Here is a 16,983-nt window from a genome sequence, read left to right as displayed (position 1 = left end):
GTGAGTTATTATTATGTTTATAACTCAAGTGTGCAATAATAATAAAGGGAGAGAATATCAAGATTGATATTTTTTTTCCTTAAAGAAAAGAGTGTGGTGCTGTGTGTAGAAATGGATTTCATTCATTAGAAATACACACGTGAAGGAAAAGGAAAACAAAATCAAGGGAAATGGAAAACAAGATCGACGGTTGAGATTTGATTTTGAGACTTGGATAAGTGACTTTTGGAAGCAAGTGCAGCTTCGTGATACCTCATTTTGTGGTTGTTGATATAATTGCTCATTTATCTTCTTCTCATTCCGGATATCCATTTTAGAATTTTGTTTTGTTTTTAATAAACGAATTTTAATATATTTCGACAACATTTTTACATAAAGTTTTACGAAATGAAGGAATTATTGAACACAAGTAATTTATGCTTTAGATTATCAAAATTCAAAAATTACATTTTGTTAGGATTGAAAAATAATATATGTTTCTCTAAGAGTGTAGATAAAACAGAATAAATAACCAGGTGGAGGTGCCCATAAGATAAAAACTAATTCACTCTTCTAAAATGTTAAATTAATTAAACAGACCCGATTTTGAATTTTCCTAAAATTGTATAATTTCTTTTAATTTTTGAAAAATATTTGTGAATGTTCTAAGAGAAAAATGAGAAATGTATGTAATTTTGTCTTTGAAAAATAGTACTACACCAGTTTTATATTATCATGACTTAAATTTAGTAGTTTAATTTTATTTATTTATTTATTAAAAAATTAACAGTATTCATAATTTTATAAAATATAAAATCTAGACTGTTCAAATTGCAATCTTATGGCTGAGATGGGAGGTGAAGAGAAATGGAGGGGAAGATGAGTTGAAACACCCCTCTACCCACTGGACCTCAGCTAATCTAGACTTTTATGAATTAAACCAACGAAAGAGGAGTTATGAAAACAACCTAAAAATGCATTATTCACCTCAAAGTTACTCCTCAATTCCCCTTCACTCCTTCCAACTCCCCCTTAGTTCTTCCAACTTAAAGAAGCTTAAAGAAGTGGTCCTTACTGAATAATTTGCCCCTGTGAAAGAGTACATGAATACTTCTGCTGCTTAATTGATTATGGGAGAGCAACAAGAGGAGTTGAGATGTTGAGTTCAGGGTATAAGTGAATTTGAAGCAAGTGGAGCCTTTGTGATCGATTCATATCATTTTGGGTGTGTTTGGATTGGCGTTGGGTAAAATTGACTTCTAGTCTAACTGACTTTTCTAACTGAAGTCAGAGTAAAAGTCAGTTAGTGTAATGCAATTTATGTTTGGATAGGTGTTCATAAAAAGTTAGTTGAAAAAGTTAAAAATTGTTTGGATGATTAATAAAAAAGTAAGTTTAGATGTAAAATGACTGAAAAGGACATGAACTTTATTGAATATTAATGTTTTATATTATATGATATTAGTATGATAATTGTTAAAAAAATAATTAAAATTATAATTGTAAAATAAAAATATTTGTTGGTAAGAAAATTTTGAACATACATAGAATATAATTAAATACATATAATTAATTTGAGAAGATTAGGAAATTTAAATAAAATATTTTGAAATATTTATATTTATTTTTCTTCAAATTAATTTGCTTGACTTATAAACTAATATGTAATCTAATAATACATATAAGTATTTTTAAGAAATCATGTAATATAAAATATAATTAAATAATTTATTTAGCTTTTTAAATTTCTTAAATTAATCTATTAAATATTATATAAAAGCATTTTCTCTCTAGGGCAAAAAAGTAAAAACATTTTGTTATTCACCTATGTGGACCCCATCAATTGCGTTGCAGAAGGCAAAAGTCACTTTCTGGAGCGTTGGAAAAAAAGTCAATTCATAGCATAAGTTCATTTGCACTCAACAGCAATCCAAACAACATGTTTACTTCAACAAAGCTTCAAACCGCCGTTTCACATGTTCCCAAGTATTTTTTCTCCTCCAAACGGTGATCCAAATGTACCCTTTATGGCGGAGAAAATTAATCATAACACTTGGCAATCTGTTCACTGTGGATTTCTGGTTACGTTAACAATGGTACTTTTTTTTCCCCCCACTCAATCTCTCATGTCTTTGGGCCTTTTCAAGGCGTTTTGAAAAATTAAAGTCCCGTTAAATTTAAGGATCCCTTGATATTACTTTAGGAAAATCACTATAAGATCTGAAAAAAGAAATATATAATTACCAAAAAACTCCACAACATATAAGTAAACAAGCAATAACAAGTTTTAGTATCTCTTTTTTGGGACGTTATAATGATCTTCCTTATTACTTTCCCTTCAAATATTTAATATTAAATTTAAAACAAGTTAAACCAAATGGCAAACCAAAGTCAAAAATAATGCCAAGAGATGGAAAATAATGGTAGAAGAATGTCAAGTGCTTGCTAGTAATAAACCAGTTTGCAAAGAGCAAACAGGAAGCATGATTACAAGGCACGGGATGGTTTATTTTATAAGGGAAGGTTCGCATTCATATAAAGTCAATAATGTACGAGAGTAGTTGACACCTATCTCTCGTCGCTGTGTCAGGTGCCTTACGAACAGTAGATATTGTGCGTTTGAGTTTTGCACGGGGCTCAGTTTCATGTCAACCATGGATGAGGACAATGTGGATAACAGGAAATCAGAACGAAAGGTTGATTTTAAGGTCAAAGGATTTATATTGTTATGCGAAAATCAGTTTTGTAATAAGATTCAACCTCTTGTTCACTGTAGTTTCTCCGATATGGTAGCAGTGGGTGTGGTGATGAGCTTGATGACGTAGTTGGGTTCCCCATTGTCGTTCATCATCTTCTTTAATTTGAAGTATTGTCCAGTATTAAACATATATATCTCTTTTTATGAGATTCAAATCTTGGTTAATTTTACATAATTATAATACTGCCTCCGGTCTTAATTATAACACCTTATTTGTATAACTATAACGAGATCTTATAATTAGCATAAAAGGTAATATTACTAATTCTCCAAAGAATGCCTTTGGAAGTCCTTGCTTCCTTATCAACTGTCGTAAAATTAGGTTGGCTCATGCTCATGATTATGTTCTGAAGCGGGTCACATTATATGGATTCAGTAAAATTTTTATATTATATATAATTATTATATTCTTAATTAATCTTTTCATGTATGCAAATATTTGTAAAGCTTTTTCTGAGAAAAAGTCAATTAATAAGTAGTACGCAATTAATTTCCGTTATATTGACTGAAGCACGCGATCAACTATGTCAATATCACAGCACGTGGGAATAATAGATAGGTGAGTCCAAAAACTGAACGGCCCGCGCCTTTGTCTGATGCTCAATTTTTCAGTTGTTTTTTTTAAAATACAATTTAGGCATTAATCAATTTTTTATTATTTAAAAATATCTATGAATATTTTGAAAAGAGAATAGAAGTATTGAAATTTCGCAGAAAAATGTCAAGACAAATTAGTTAGTCTTTTGATTTCAGAGGAATCCTCAAGTGGCCTAATGAGCCACTCTGCCTCAACTAATCTGGACCTCCACAAATTAAACCCAACGAAGGAGGCGTAATCGAAGTTACTCCTCAACTTCCCCTTACTCCTTCCAGTTAAAATCACTGGCTTTTTTTAAAAAAAAAATATTTTAAACAAACTGGCCATTAATGCACCTGGGGGAACCAAAAACAAACAGCTTAAAGAAGTGGTCCTCAGCGAATAATTTGCTCGTGTGAAAGAGTACATGAATATTTCTTTCGCTTAATTGATTATGGGAGAGCAACACGAAGAGTTGAGAGGTTGAGTTCTGGATAAGTGAACTTGAAGCAAGCACACTAGAGCCTTTGTGATTGATTCATCATTTTATGGCGGAGACTATTAATCATCACCCTTGGCCATCTGTTCACAATGAGTTTCTATTTACGTTAACAATGGTTCTTTTGCTTCTTCACTGAATCTCTCACGTCTCTGGGTCTTTTAATTTCAAGGCCTTTTAAAAATTAAAGCCTGTTAAATTTACGGATCCCCCGATATTAGTTTGAAAAAATCACACTGAGGTCTCCAAAAAAAAAAAGAAAAAGAAAATCACCAAAACAATATCATAGAAGAATATCAAGTGCTCGCTAGTAATTAACCAGTTTGCAAAAAAGCAAACAGGAAGCATGCATGCGAGGCACAAGATAGTTTATTTTATAAGGGAAGGTTCACATTCATGTACATAGAAATAGATGAAAAGCCTAATAAAGTAGCATATAATAGGCTTTGTTGTTCACAGAACATTACACCATTAACTGATCAGAATCAATTTGCAGCAATCTCTGGCTTAGCAGAAAAGCAGCATGGAGGATAGCAGAAGTTGGTGGTGTCAACACAGCGACACTGGGGAGGATAGGAGCGAGTGCAGAGACAGGTCTTACAAGCAGAGTGGCAACTTTCTCCGATGTCGTTGCAATGGCACTGAGGAGGGATCGACCTTGTGCAGATGCACTTGTCGCAGCAGGCCGTGGTGGTCGACTTCATGTAGTAGTTTGGCTCCCCATTCTCCTTGAACATCTGAGCCAGGAAGGTGTTCGCATCGAAGCGAGCCTCCACAGTTGCAGTGAAGGCCATCAGGAACAGAACCAGACCCACCTTCATCATCATCGCCTTCTTGTTCAGACCTATTTTCTCTCTTTCTCTCTCTCTCTAAGGAGCTCTTTGTGTTTGAGTTTTGATATGCGTCAAGAGACGAGCACAGAGGAAGTCTCATTTTACAAGCCAGTATGAGAGATTTATGGTACGATGTGATTGAAAGTGGGGCCTTCAGTAATCTGATTAACAGTGTGTCTGATTAATTTTAAATTTTATGCACCATACTAAATGTCTCTAGATATACTAATAAAAATACTATGTCCGTTACTATACTAATCAAATTCAAATACGGACATCAGCTCAATTGGTTGGGAGCTTCTCCCAATTTATGTGATTATCTCCATTCGTGAGGTTTGAACCATTAATTTTACTTAAGGTCACTGAGTCTCTTCTACTCTAACACTGTCACTGGTGGCTAATTTTCATTATTTTCAGCCTAATTCTTTTATTTTTGCTTATTATTTATTTATTTATTTATTTATTTATTTATTTTGGCATTCAATAGGATATTAAAGTGCCACCAGAGGTGCCAGTTCTTGGTACGTAGTTCAGTGCCCCTCACAAGGGTAACATTAATTTAATTATCCTTCCAACGTGGCGACGTGCATGCCTCCCATCTATCCTTTTTGCTTTTTTCTTTTGTCTTCTGTTTTTTGTTTTTTGCCAACCATGCCTCCCATCCCATCTATCTAAATGGAGCGATATGGAGCGTCCAAATTTTATCATTTTAATAACTTTATAAAAAAAAACTCCTTAAAAAACAAACTCCTTAACTTTTACATTCAGTAAAATTGCATTACTGATTAAATTGTTTTTTAATTCTTGCGTCAAAACTTTGTGATTGTTAATACGGTGGGATGGAGGGAGCAACAAAAATGTTTAAATAAATGGAGAATTAACGAGAAGTACGAAAGAAAAAATTTAATTACTAAGAAATTCCTATGACAAGTGACCAACCTAAACCGGTTGTCATTTTCTATTCTGAAACTTATCATTGCTTACTCTTCACTTGTTAATGGACTTTAAGATAATTAAATCCCTTCATTAGAACCTGATTGTAATTACAGCAAATATTATATTACCTTTGATCTTAATTATAAGACCTCATTTATAGACTATAAATGGGGTCTTGTAATTAGAATGGAAGGCAGAAATATGAGTTGAGTTTGCCACAATCATCAATTTACGGATTAGTTTGCTTTTTTCCCCTGTTCTTTTCTGTTTTTTATTTTTTTTATTTTACATCAATTTTGTACCATTAACCCGCTTTACCATCAATAAGTGACATTGTTTGAACTTAGAAGTTTAGATACAAGCATATCTGATCTTATGCACCGGCTATGTGTGCGGGCCCCAGAAACAAGAGTGTCATTTTGTGTCATTTCCTACTTTGGAACTTCTCATTACTTATTTTTACTTATCAATGGACTTTAAGATAATTAAATCCCTCCATTAGAACTTGATTGTAATTACAGCAAATAGTATGTTATCTCAGGTCTTAATTATAAGACCTAATTTCTAGACTACAAATGAGATCTTATAATTAGGGTTGAAGGTAGTAATATGAGTTGAGTTTGGCACTCTAACCCATCAATTCACATATTAGTTTGCCTTTTTCTCCTTTTCTTTTCGTTTTTTTATATTTTACATCAATTCTGTACCATTAACCCGCTTTATGATCAACAAGTGACACTCTTTGAACTTAAACAGTTAGATATGAGCAGATCTGATCTTATACACCAACTATGTGTGCGGGCCCCAGCAACAAGAGCGTTGTTTTGTGTTATTTTTTACTCTAAAACTTCTCATTACTTATTCTTCACTTGTTAATGGACTTTAATATAATTAAATCCCTTCATTAGAACCTGATTGTAATTACAGTAAATATTATATTACCTCCGGTCTTAATTATAAGACCTCATTTGTAGATTACAAATGAGGTCTTATAATTAGGGCCGAAAGCAGTAACATGAGTTGAGTTTGACACTCTAACTCATCAATTCACGGATTAGTTTTCTTTTCCCCACCCTTTCTTTTCAGTTTTTTTATTTTACATCAACTCTGTACCATTAACCCGCTTTACAATCAATAAGTGACATTCTTTGAACTTAAAAGCTTGGATACAAGCAGATCTGTTCTTGTCCACCGGCCAAAGAAACAAGAGCGTCGTTTTGTGTATTTTCTACTCTGAAACTTCTCATTACTTATTCTTCACTTGTTAATGGACTTTAACATAATTAAATCCCTTCATTAGAACCTAATTGCAATTACAGTAAATATTATATTACTTCCTGTCTTAATTATAAGACCTCATTAGTAGATTACAAATGAGGTCTTATAATTAGGGTCGAAGGCAGTAACATGAGTTGAGTTTGCCACTCTAACTCATCAATTCACGGATTAGTTTGCTTTCCTCCCCCCCCTTTCTTTTCAGTTTTTTTATTTTACATCAATTCTGCTCCATTAACCCGTTTTACGATCAATAAGTGACATTCTTTGAATTTAAGAGCTTGGATACAAGCAGATCTGATCTTGTCCACCGGCTGCAGAAACAAGAGCGTCGTTTTGTGTCACTGCGAATGCTGCGCTTGCTTCCAAAATTCATTAACTAATTCAAAATCTCAACCCTTGGTTACGATTTCCGGGCCCCAACTCTTTTTATCTCCGAATCTCGTCCTTCCATGTGTTATGCTTTTTTTTTTTGGTGAAGGAGGACCATGTGTTATGCTTTTGCCCCAACGCGAACAACGTGCTTAATTAAAAAATTACTGGCTTTCGCAGCAATTGTCATGTTAGAATTTTAATAATGAATTAATCATTTTTATATAATCTTAATCCATTCCAAAATGCTACATCCCTCTTTCACAGCATAAGTCTTTTTGAAATAATTGTTTCAATTTATATGTCATTTTAAAAGTTAATTTAAAGTAGCATTTAAAAGAACAATATCTACATTAAGTTCTTTATATCCATTATAAGAAACTTGACCCATATTTTTAAAATATATAATTTTATTTATGCATTTTTATGAAATTGTCTTTTGTAAAAGATTGCACGGGCCAGGTAACAATTCATATGCTACATGTGTGTTTTGTCCGTATATTGATGAAATATTCATAGACGTGGTCCACGTGACTACGACGATGCCAGATAACAATTCATGGCTGGGTTGTGCTAATCTCACCTCTGTGGCTCTGTGGCATCCACACATTTTTCTCTATTATTCGAGTTTGCAAACAGATAATTTTAATTCATTTTATCCTTCAAATTTATAATATCTTTCTAATCTAGCCCTCTCTATCAGCTGCACCTGTTAAAAAAATTTCATTGAAAGAGTAATTTTCCATGCAACCAAAAGTGTACAACGAAGTATTTTTAAGACAAGTTAAAAATAGGTTTCCAGACCTTTCAACAAAAAGAAAGTTTTGCTCAAAAGAGAAAATTCATTAAACCTGAAAAAGGGAATTAGCCAATTCCCCCTCTACAGCCAGTCCTATCATTTTCGATCCGAAGTAAAATTCTAGCAACCCCATTAAACGGATACCATTTCCATTTCGAAGTAAAATTCTAGCAACCTCATTAAAAAAAATTATATATATCATATAAAATTTTTAATACATTGCATTATTTATAAACTATGTACATGGTCTTGCTGGTTGCCCATTTTCATTAAATGTTTGTAGAAGGTTTATACATGTCATGTTCATTTCTCATTGTGTTGTGCGAAATTTTAGTCCACACTGGAGCAAACAAGGCTTAATATAGATTCACAAACAGCACCACTAAATGATATATACAACAATTTGTTCCTAATGTACCAGGTCATCAAATCCTCCCTTCATTCTTTAATATAAGAACTACTTAATTAATTAGACTTAATTAATAAAAATCAAATAAATTAGTTAATTATAACAAATGTGACATGAATGAAATCCCAAGAACGGAAAATTAGAGTGTTTGGATCACCAAGGAACACGTACAGATCATATGAGCCTGCAAGCAAAGGAGTTTGCAAAGAACAAACTGCAAAGCACGCAAGGCACACACGATACTTCATTTATTTAAGATATATAGTTTCACATACGTACGTACACAGAAATCACATAGATATAAGATTACAACACCATAATTATCATCTTAATTATTATTGATGATGAGAAGAGGCATGACTAGCATTAATTGGAGGAGGAAGGACAAGGGTCGTAGCAGAAAGTGGTGACGTCATAGCAACTGCAAGAGGGAGGCCAGATGAGTAGGCAGATGCAATTCTTACAAGCAGAGTGGCAGGTAGTTCCAACATCATTGCATCTGCATTGGGGTGGGTCTGATTTTGTGCAGGTGCAGTTGTTGCAGCAGGCACCTGTGGTGGATTTCACCATGTAATTGGCCTCACCGCCGTTCATCATTGCCTGAGCCAGCACAGTGTTTGGATCACGGCGACGTGACACTGCCGTGGCTGTGAAGGCCATTAGGAACAGCACCAGAGCAAGCTTCATCACGGCCATCTGTTCTTAACTCTTCTTTCCTTTTTGCTTTGTGGAGAGGCCATAAGAAAGCCAGGGCTATTTATAGGGGCATCTTGAGGGTTATCCTAATGTTTTTATTGAGTTTGAATTTTGAAATATCAGTTTATTATCTTCTGTTTTTCTACTTCTTTAGTTTTAGCTTCATCTCTCACTTAATTTAATTTCATTTAAATTAGTTTTTATAATTCTAATTTTCATTATCTTTGAAACACTTCGTTCTCCACCGGCCATTAGCAGGTTTGAATATGCTTCAATAAAACGAAGGAATTATTGGGTAATGCCTCAAGAAAATTTTGAGTGAGTTATTATTTTGTTTATAACCGAAGTTTGCAATTATAATAAAGGGAGAAAGTATCAAGAGTGATAAGTTTTTTTTTTTTTTTTGGAGAAAAGAGTGTGGTGCTGTGTAGAAATGATTTCATTCATTAGAAATACACATGTGAAGGAAAAGGAAAACAAAAGCAAGGGAAATGGAAAACAACATGGACGGTTGAGATTTGATTTTGAGATTTGGATAGGTGACTTTTGGAAGCAAGTGCAGCTTCGTGATACCTCATTTTGTGCTTGAGATTTAATTGCTCATTTATCTTCGTCTCATTTTGGATATCCATTTTAGAAGTTTGTTTTGTTTTTTAATAAACGAATTTTAATATATTTCAACAACATTTTCACATAAAGTTTTACGAAATGAAGGAATTATTGAACACAACTAATTTGTGCTTTAGATTATCAAAATTCAAAAATTACATTTTGTTATTGGGATTTAAAAATAATATATGTTTCTCCAAGAGTGTAGATAAAAAAGAATAAATACCAGGTGGGGGTGCCCATAAGATAAAAACTAATTCACTCATCTTTCATTTGAATTTTATTAAATTAAAGAAAATTTTCATCTATTTTAAAAATTTAAAAAATCTCATCTAAAATGCTTAATTAATTAAACAGACCCGATTTTGAATTTTCTGAAAATTGTATAAATTCTTTTAATTTTTGAAAAATATTTGTGAATGTTCTAAAAGAAAAACGACATACCTACGTAATTTTGTCTGAAAAATAGCACTAGTCATTATAGATACAACTTCCATTGGTTAGCTTTTCATAATTATAATATCACCAATTCTTTGAGATGCCAAAAGAATGCCTTTGGAGGTCATTATATATACATATATATGTGTGCGCGCGCGCCCGCGTTATTAGAGATGATTTTTATATTCTTAATTTAGTTTTTTATGCATGCAAATATTTCTAAATTTTTTTTTCATAAAGAGTTGAGTAATAAGTAGTATGCAAATTTTTTCGTGGATATATTGATTGAAGCACGTGATCAATTGCGTCAATGTCACTATGTGACTCCGAAAATTGATTCGATTATATTTATGGTGAAGAATCTTTATTGCCGTATGTGGTACGTCCTATATTATGTATCCATCAAGTGGGGATAGGCATGGCTGACTTGAACGCCCCACGCCTGTATCTGGGGCTCAATATTTCTGGTTTTTCAATAGAATTTAGACATTACTCAATTTTTTATTATTTAAAAATATCTGTGAATATTTTGAAAATACAATAGAGGTATTAAAATTTCCCAAAAAATGTCAAGAGAAAATACACGCCTTTGTCTTCTGGTTTAAGAGAAATCTACAAGGGGCCTGCAAAATGGTTCAGTTAGCGAAGATGCAACTTATATTTCACCATGATGTAAGTTCAATCTCACCTACTAATAATGGCAGGATCTTGTTACCCTCCTCTAATGAGCCACTCTACCAGGTGAGACTCTTCACCTCTCTTCTCTTTCATTTCCATACACATCCCATCTCAATCATTAAGATTATAATTTGAATGATCTAAATTTCATATTACATAAAATAATTTTTATTATCATTTTATATTATCATGACTTAAATTTAGTAGTTTAATTGTATTTATTTATTCATTAAAAAATTAACACTAATCATAATTTTATAAAATATTAAATCTAGACTGTTCAAGTTGCAATCTTACGGCTGAGATGGGAGGTGAAGAGAAATGGAGGGGAAGATGAGTTCAAACACCCCTCTACTTCCCACTAACTAATCTAGACTTCTATGAATTAAACAAATGAAAGAGGAGTTATGAAAACAACCTAAAAATACATTATTCACCTCAAAGTTACTCCTCAACTCCCCTTCACTCTCTCCAACTCCCCCTTCCTTCTCCCAACTTAAAGAAGCTTAAAGAAGTGGTCCTTACTGAATAATTTGCCCATGTAAAAGAGTACATGAATACTTCTTCTGCTTAATTGATTATGGGAGAGAAACAAGAGGAGTTGAGATGTTGACTTCAGGGTATAAGTGAATTTGAAGCAAGTAAAGCCTTTGTGATTGATTCATATCATTTTATGGCCGAGACAATTAATCATAGGACTTGGCCATCTGTTCACTGTGGATTTCTAGTTACGTTAACAATGGTACTTTCGTGTTTCACTCACTCTCTCATGTCTTTGGGCCTTCTCAAGCAGTTTTGAAAAATTAAACTCCTGTTAAATTTACGGATCCCTTGATATTACTTTAGGAAAATTACTATAAGATCTGAAAAAAGAAATATATAATCACCAAAAAATTCCACAACATATAAGTAAACAACAAGCAATAACAAGTTTTAGTGTCGTTACATTTCTTTTCTGGGACGTTATAATGATTTTCCTTATTACTTTCCCTTCAAATATTTAATATTAAATTTAAAACAAGTTAAACTAAATGGCAAACCAAAGTCAAAAGGTATAATGATGCAAAGAGATGGAAAATAATGATAGAAGAATGTCAAGTGCTTGCTAGTAATAAACCGGTTTGCAAAAAGCAAACAGGAAGCATGCTTACAAGGCACGAGATGGCTTATTTTATAAGGGAAGGTTCACATTCACGTAAATAGAAATAGATAGAAGCAAAGCCTAATAAAAGTAGTAGATTATTAATAGGCCTGGACACCATTAATGATCAGAATCAGTTTGCTACTATCATCTGAGGCTTAGCAGAAGAGGAGCAAGGAGGATAGCAGAAGGTGGTGGTATCAAGGCAGTGACACTGACGAGGATAAATCAAAGCACAGATGCAGAACTGGCAAGCCGAGTGGCAACTTTTTCCGACGTCTTGGCAGTGGCACTGAGGTGGGTTCCTCTTGCTGCAGAGACAGGCGTTGCAGCAGGCCGTGGTGGTCGACTTGATGACGTAGTTGGGCTCGCCATTGTTCTTAAACATCTGAGACAGGAAGGTGTCTGCGTCGAAGCGACCAGCCTCCACGGTTGCAGGGAAGGCCACCAGAAAAAGAACCACACAGGCCACCTTCGTCATCATCGCCTTCTTGTTCAAACCCATCTTCTCGCTCTAAGGGATTTCTGTGTTTGAGTCTTGATGTGCATGAAGAGACGAGCAGAGAGAGAGCCTTATTTTATAAGCCAATTTGAGGGATATTATAGCACCACGTGATTCAAAACCATGGTCCACAAAGCTAAACAAGAGCCTCGCAAGAGAGAGCTGATTTATCAGGGAGAAAATTTCTAATTTTTTAAATTAAAGGTGAGAATTATTATGATGAACAGATTTGTTTTTAATGCTTTGTTTTAAGATATATGAATTTTATCTTTTAATGGATATACCTCACCTTCATTTTTTTCATTACTTCTTCGCAAAATATTAATTTATTAATTATTTTTCCGTGGGTCACTTTTATGCAAAACGTAGATGAGGACAATGTGGATAACAGGAAATCAGAACGAAAGGTTGATTTTAAGGTCAAAGGATTTATATTGTTATGCGAAAATCAGTTTTGTAATAAGATTCGACCTCTTGTTCACTGTAGTTTCTCCGATATGATAGCAGTGGGTGTCGTGATGAGCTTGATGACGTAGTTGGGTTCGCCATTGTCGTTCATCATCTTCTTTAATTTGAAGTATTGTCCAGTATTAAACGTATATATCTCTTTTTATGAGATTCAAATCTTGGTTAATTTTATATAATTATAATACTGCCTCTAATCTTAATTATAACACCTTATTTGTATAACTATAACGAGATTTTATAATTAGCATCAGAGGTAGTATTACTAATTTTCCAAAGAATGCCTTTGGAAGTCCTTGCTTCCTTATCAACTGTTGTAAAATTAGGTTGGTTCATGCTCATGATTATATTCTGAAGCGGGTCATATTATATGGAATCAGTAAAAATTTTATATTATATTCTTAATTAATCTTTTCATGTATGCAAATATTTGTAAAGTTTGTTTAAGAAAAGTTCAGTTAATAAGTAGTACGCAATTAATTTCCGTTATATTGACTGAAGCACGTGATCAACTATGTCAATATCACATCAGCTGCGAATAATAGATGGGTGAGTCCAAAAATTGAACGGCCCGCCCCTTTGTCTGATGCTCCATTTTTCAGTTGTTTTTTTAAATACAATTTAGACATTAATCAATTTTTTATTATTTAAAAATATCTCTGAATATTTTGAAAAGAGAATAGAAGTATTGAAATTTCGGAGAAAAATGTCAAGACAAATTAGTTTTTTGATTTCAGAGGGATCCTCAAGTGGCCTAATGAGCCACTCTGCCTCAACTAATCTGGACGTCTACAAATTAAACCCAACGAAGGAGGAGTAATCGAAGTTACTCCTCAACTCCCCCTTGCTCCTTCCATTTATTATCATTTTATATTATCATGACTTAAATTTAGTAGTTTAATTGTATTTGTTTATTCATTAAAAAATTAACACTAATCATAATTTTATAAAATATAAAATCTAGACTCTTCAAGTTGCAATCTTATGGCTGAGATGGGAGGCGAAGAGAAATGGAGGGGAAGATGAGTTGAAACACCCCTCTACTTCCCACTAACTAATATGAATTAAACAAATGAAAGAGGAGTTATGAAAACAACCTAAAAATACATTATTCACCTCAAAGTTACTCCTCAACTCCCCTTCACTCTCTCCAACTCCCCCTTCCTTCTCCCAACTTAAAGAAGCTTAAAGAAGTGGTCCTTACTGAATAATTTGCCCATGTAAAAGAGTACATGAATACTTCTTCTGCTTAATTGATTATGGGAGAGAAACAAGAGGAGTTGAGATGTTGACTTCAGGGTATAAGTGAATTTGAAGCAAGTAAAGCCTTTGTGATTGATTCATATCATTTTATGGCCGAGACAATTAATCATAGGACTTGGCCATCTGTTCACTGTGGATTTCTAGTTACGTTAACAATGGTACTTTCGTGTTTCACTCACTCTCTCATGTCTTTGGGCCTTCTCAAGCAGTTTTGAAAAATTAAACTCCTGTTAAATTTACGGATCCCTTGATATTACTTTAGGAAAATTACTATAAGATCTGAAAAAAGAAATATATAATCACCAAAAAATTCCACAATATATAAGTAAACAACAAGCAATAACAAGTTTTAGTATCGTTACATTTCTTTTCTGGGACGTTATAATGATTTTCCTTTTTACTTTCCCTTCAAATATTTAATATTAAATTTAAAACAAATTAAACTAAATGGCAAACCAAAGTCAAAAGGTATAATGATGCAAAGAGATGGAAAATAATGATAGAAGAATGTCAAGTGCTTGCTAGTAATAAACCGGTTTGCAAAAAGCAAACAGGAAGCATGCTTACAAGGCACGAGATGGCTTATTTTATAAGGGAAGGTTCACATTCACGTAAATAGAAATAGATAGAAGCAAAGCCTAATAAAAGTAGTAGATTATTAATAGGCCTGGACACCATTAATGATCAGAATCAGTTTGCTACTATCATCTGAGGCTTAGCAGAAGAGGAGCAAGGAGGATAGCAGAAGGTGGTGGTATCAAGGCAGTGACACTGACGAGGATAAATCAAAGCACAGATGCAGAATTTGCAAGCCGAGTGGCATGTTTTTCCGACGTCTTGGCAGTGGCACTGAGGTGGGTTCCTCTTGTTGCAGAGACAGGCGTTGCAGCAGGCCGTGGTGGTCGACTTGATGACGTAGTTAGGCTCGCCATTGTTCTTAAACATCTGAGACAGGAAGGTGTCTGCGTCGAAGCGACCAGCCTCCACGGTTGCAGGGAAGGCCACCAGAAAAAGAACCACACAGGCCACCTTCGTCATCATCGCCTTCTTGTTCAAACCCATCTTCTCGCTCTAAGGGATTTCTGTGTTTGAGTCTTGATGTGCATGAAGAGACGAGCAGAGAGAGAGCCTTATTTTATAAGCCAATTTGAGGGATATTATAGCACCACGTGATTCAAAACCATGGTCCACAAAGCTAAACAAGAGCCTCGCAAGAGAGAGCTGATTTATCAGGGAGAAAATTTCTAATTTTTTAAATAAAAGGTGAGAATTATTATGATGAACAGATTTGTTTTTAATGCTTTGTTTTAAGATATATGAATTTTATCTTTTAATGGATATACCTCACCTTCATTTTTTTCATTACTTCTTCGCAAAATATTAATTTATTAATTATTTTTCCGTGGGTCACTTTTATGCAAAACGTAGATGAGGACAATGTGGATAACAGGAAATCAGAACGAAAGGTTGATTTTAAGGTCAAATGATTTATATTGTTATGCGAAAATCAGTTTTGTAATAAGATTCGACCTCTTGTTCACTGTAGTTTCTCCGATATGGTAGCAGTGGGTGTCGTGATGAGCTTGATGACGTAGTTGGGTTCGCCATTGTCGTTCACCATCTTCTTTAATTTGAAGTATTGTCCAGTATTAAACGTATATATCTCTTTTTATGAGATTCAAATCTTGGTTAATTTTACATAATTATAATACTGCCTCTAATATTAATTATAACACCTCATTTGTATAACTATAATGAGATTTTATAATTAGCATCAGAGGTAGTATTACTAATTTTCCAAAGAATGCCTTTGGAAGTCCTTGCTTCCTTATCAACTATTGTAAAATTAGGTTGGCTCATGCTCATAATTATATTCTGAAGCGGGTCATATTATATGGAATCAGTAAAAATTTTATATTATATATAATTATTATATTCTTAATTAATCTTTTCATGTATGCAAATATTTGTAAAGTTTGTTTAAGAAAAGTTCAGTTAATAAGTAGTACGCAATTAATTTCCGTTATATTGACTGAAGCACGTGATCAACTATGTCAATATCACATCAGCTGCGAATAATAGATGGGTGAGTCCAAAAATTGAACGGCCCTCGCCTTTGTCTGATGCTCAATTTTTCAGTTGTTTTTTTAAATACAATTTAGACATTAATCAATTTTTTATTATTTAAAAATATCTCTGAATATTTTGAAAAGAGAATAGAAGTATTGAAATTTCGGAGAAAAATGTCAAGACAAATTAGTTAGTTTTTTTATTTCAGAGGAATCCTCAAGTGGCCTAATGAGCCACTCTGCCTCAACTAATCTGGACGTCTACAAATTAAACCCAACGAAGGAGGAGTAATCGAAGTTACTCCTCAACTCCCCCTTACTCCTTCCATTTAAAATCACTGGCTTTTTTTTTTTCAAAAAATTTTAAACAAACTGGCCATTGATGCACCTGGGGGAACCAAAAACAAACAGCTTAAAGAAGTGGTCCTCAGCGAATAATTTGCTCGTGTGAAAGAGTACGTGAATACTTCTTTCGCTTAATTGATTATGGGAGAGCAACACGAAGAGTTGAGAGGTTGAGTTCTGGATAAATGAACTTGAAGCAAGCACACTAGAGCCTTTGTGATTGATTCATCATTTTATGGCGGAGACTATTAATAATCACCCTTGGCCATCTGTTCACAATGAGTTTCTATTTACGTTAACAATGGTTCTTTCGCTTCTTCACTGAATCTCTCACGTCTCT

The 16,983-nt window shown here is 33.7% G+C and overlaps 1 protein-coding gene across 2 annotated transcripts; it reads right to left on the bottom strand.

Moving 5' to 3' along the window:
* Positions 1–4,096: 4,096 nt before the first annotated feature.
* On the bottom strand, positions 4,097–15,331 carry LOC114715790 (Bowman-Birk type proteinase inhibitor-like). Of its 2 annotated transcripts, none has more exons than XM_028900681.1 (2): positions 15,275–15,331; positions 4,097–4,641 (listed from the first exon to the last, which is right to left on the bottom strand). In XM_028900681.1, exons 1-2 carry the CDS (start codon positions 15,289–15,291, stop codon positions 4,299–4,301), a joined length of 360 nt encoding a protein of 119 aa, XP_028756514.1. In that variant the 5' UTR covers positions 15,292–15,331; the 3' UTR covers positions 4,097–4,298. The 2 variants fall into 2 exon arrangements, with proteins under 2 accessions (XP_028756514.1, XP_028756516.1); XM_028900683.1 differs by lacking the exon at positions 15,275–15,331 and adding an exon at positions 12,477–12,541 and having other exon boundaries at positions 4,097–4,630.
* Between the last annotated feature and the right edge of the window lie 1,652 nt (positions 15,332–16,983).

The sequence above is a fragment of the Neltuma alba genome, unplaced genomic scaffold (genome assembly GCF_004799145.2).
Source record: "Neltuma alba isolate B1F8T4 unplaced genomic scaffold, ASM479914v2 tig00011613_pilon, whole genome shotgun sequence".
Taxonomy (NCBI): domain Eukaryota; kingdom Viridiplantae; phylum Streptophyta; class Magnoliopsida; order Fabales; family Fabaceae; genus Neltuma; species Neltuma alba.
Note: the sequence above shows the minus strand (reverse complement) of the source record. Positions and strands in the feature narration are given on the sequence as shown.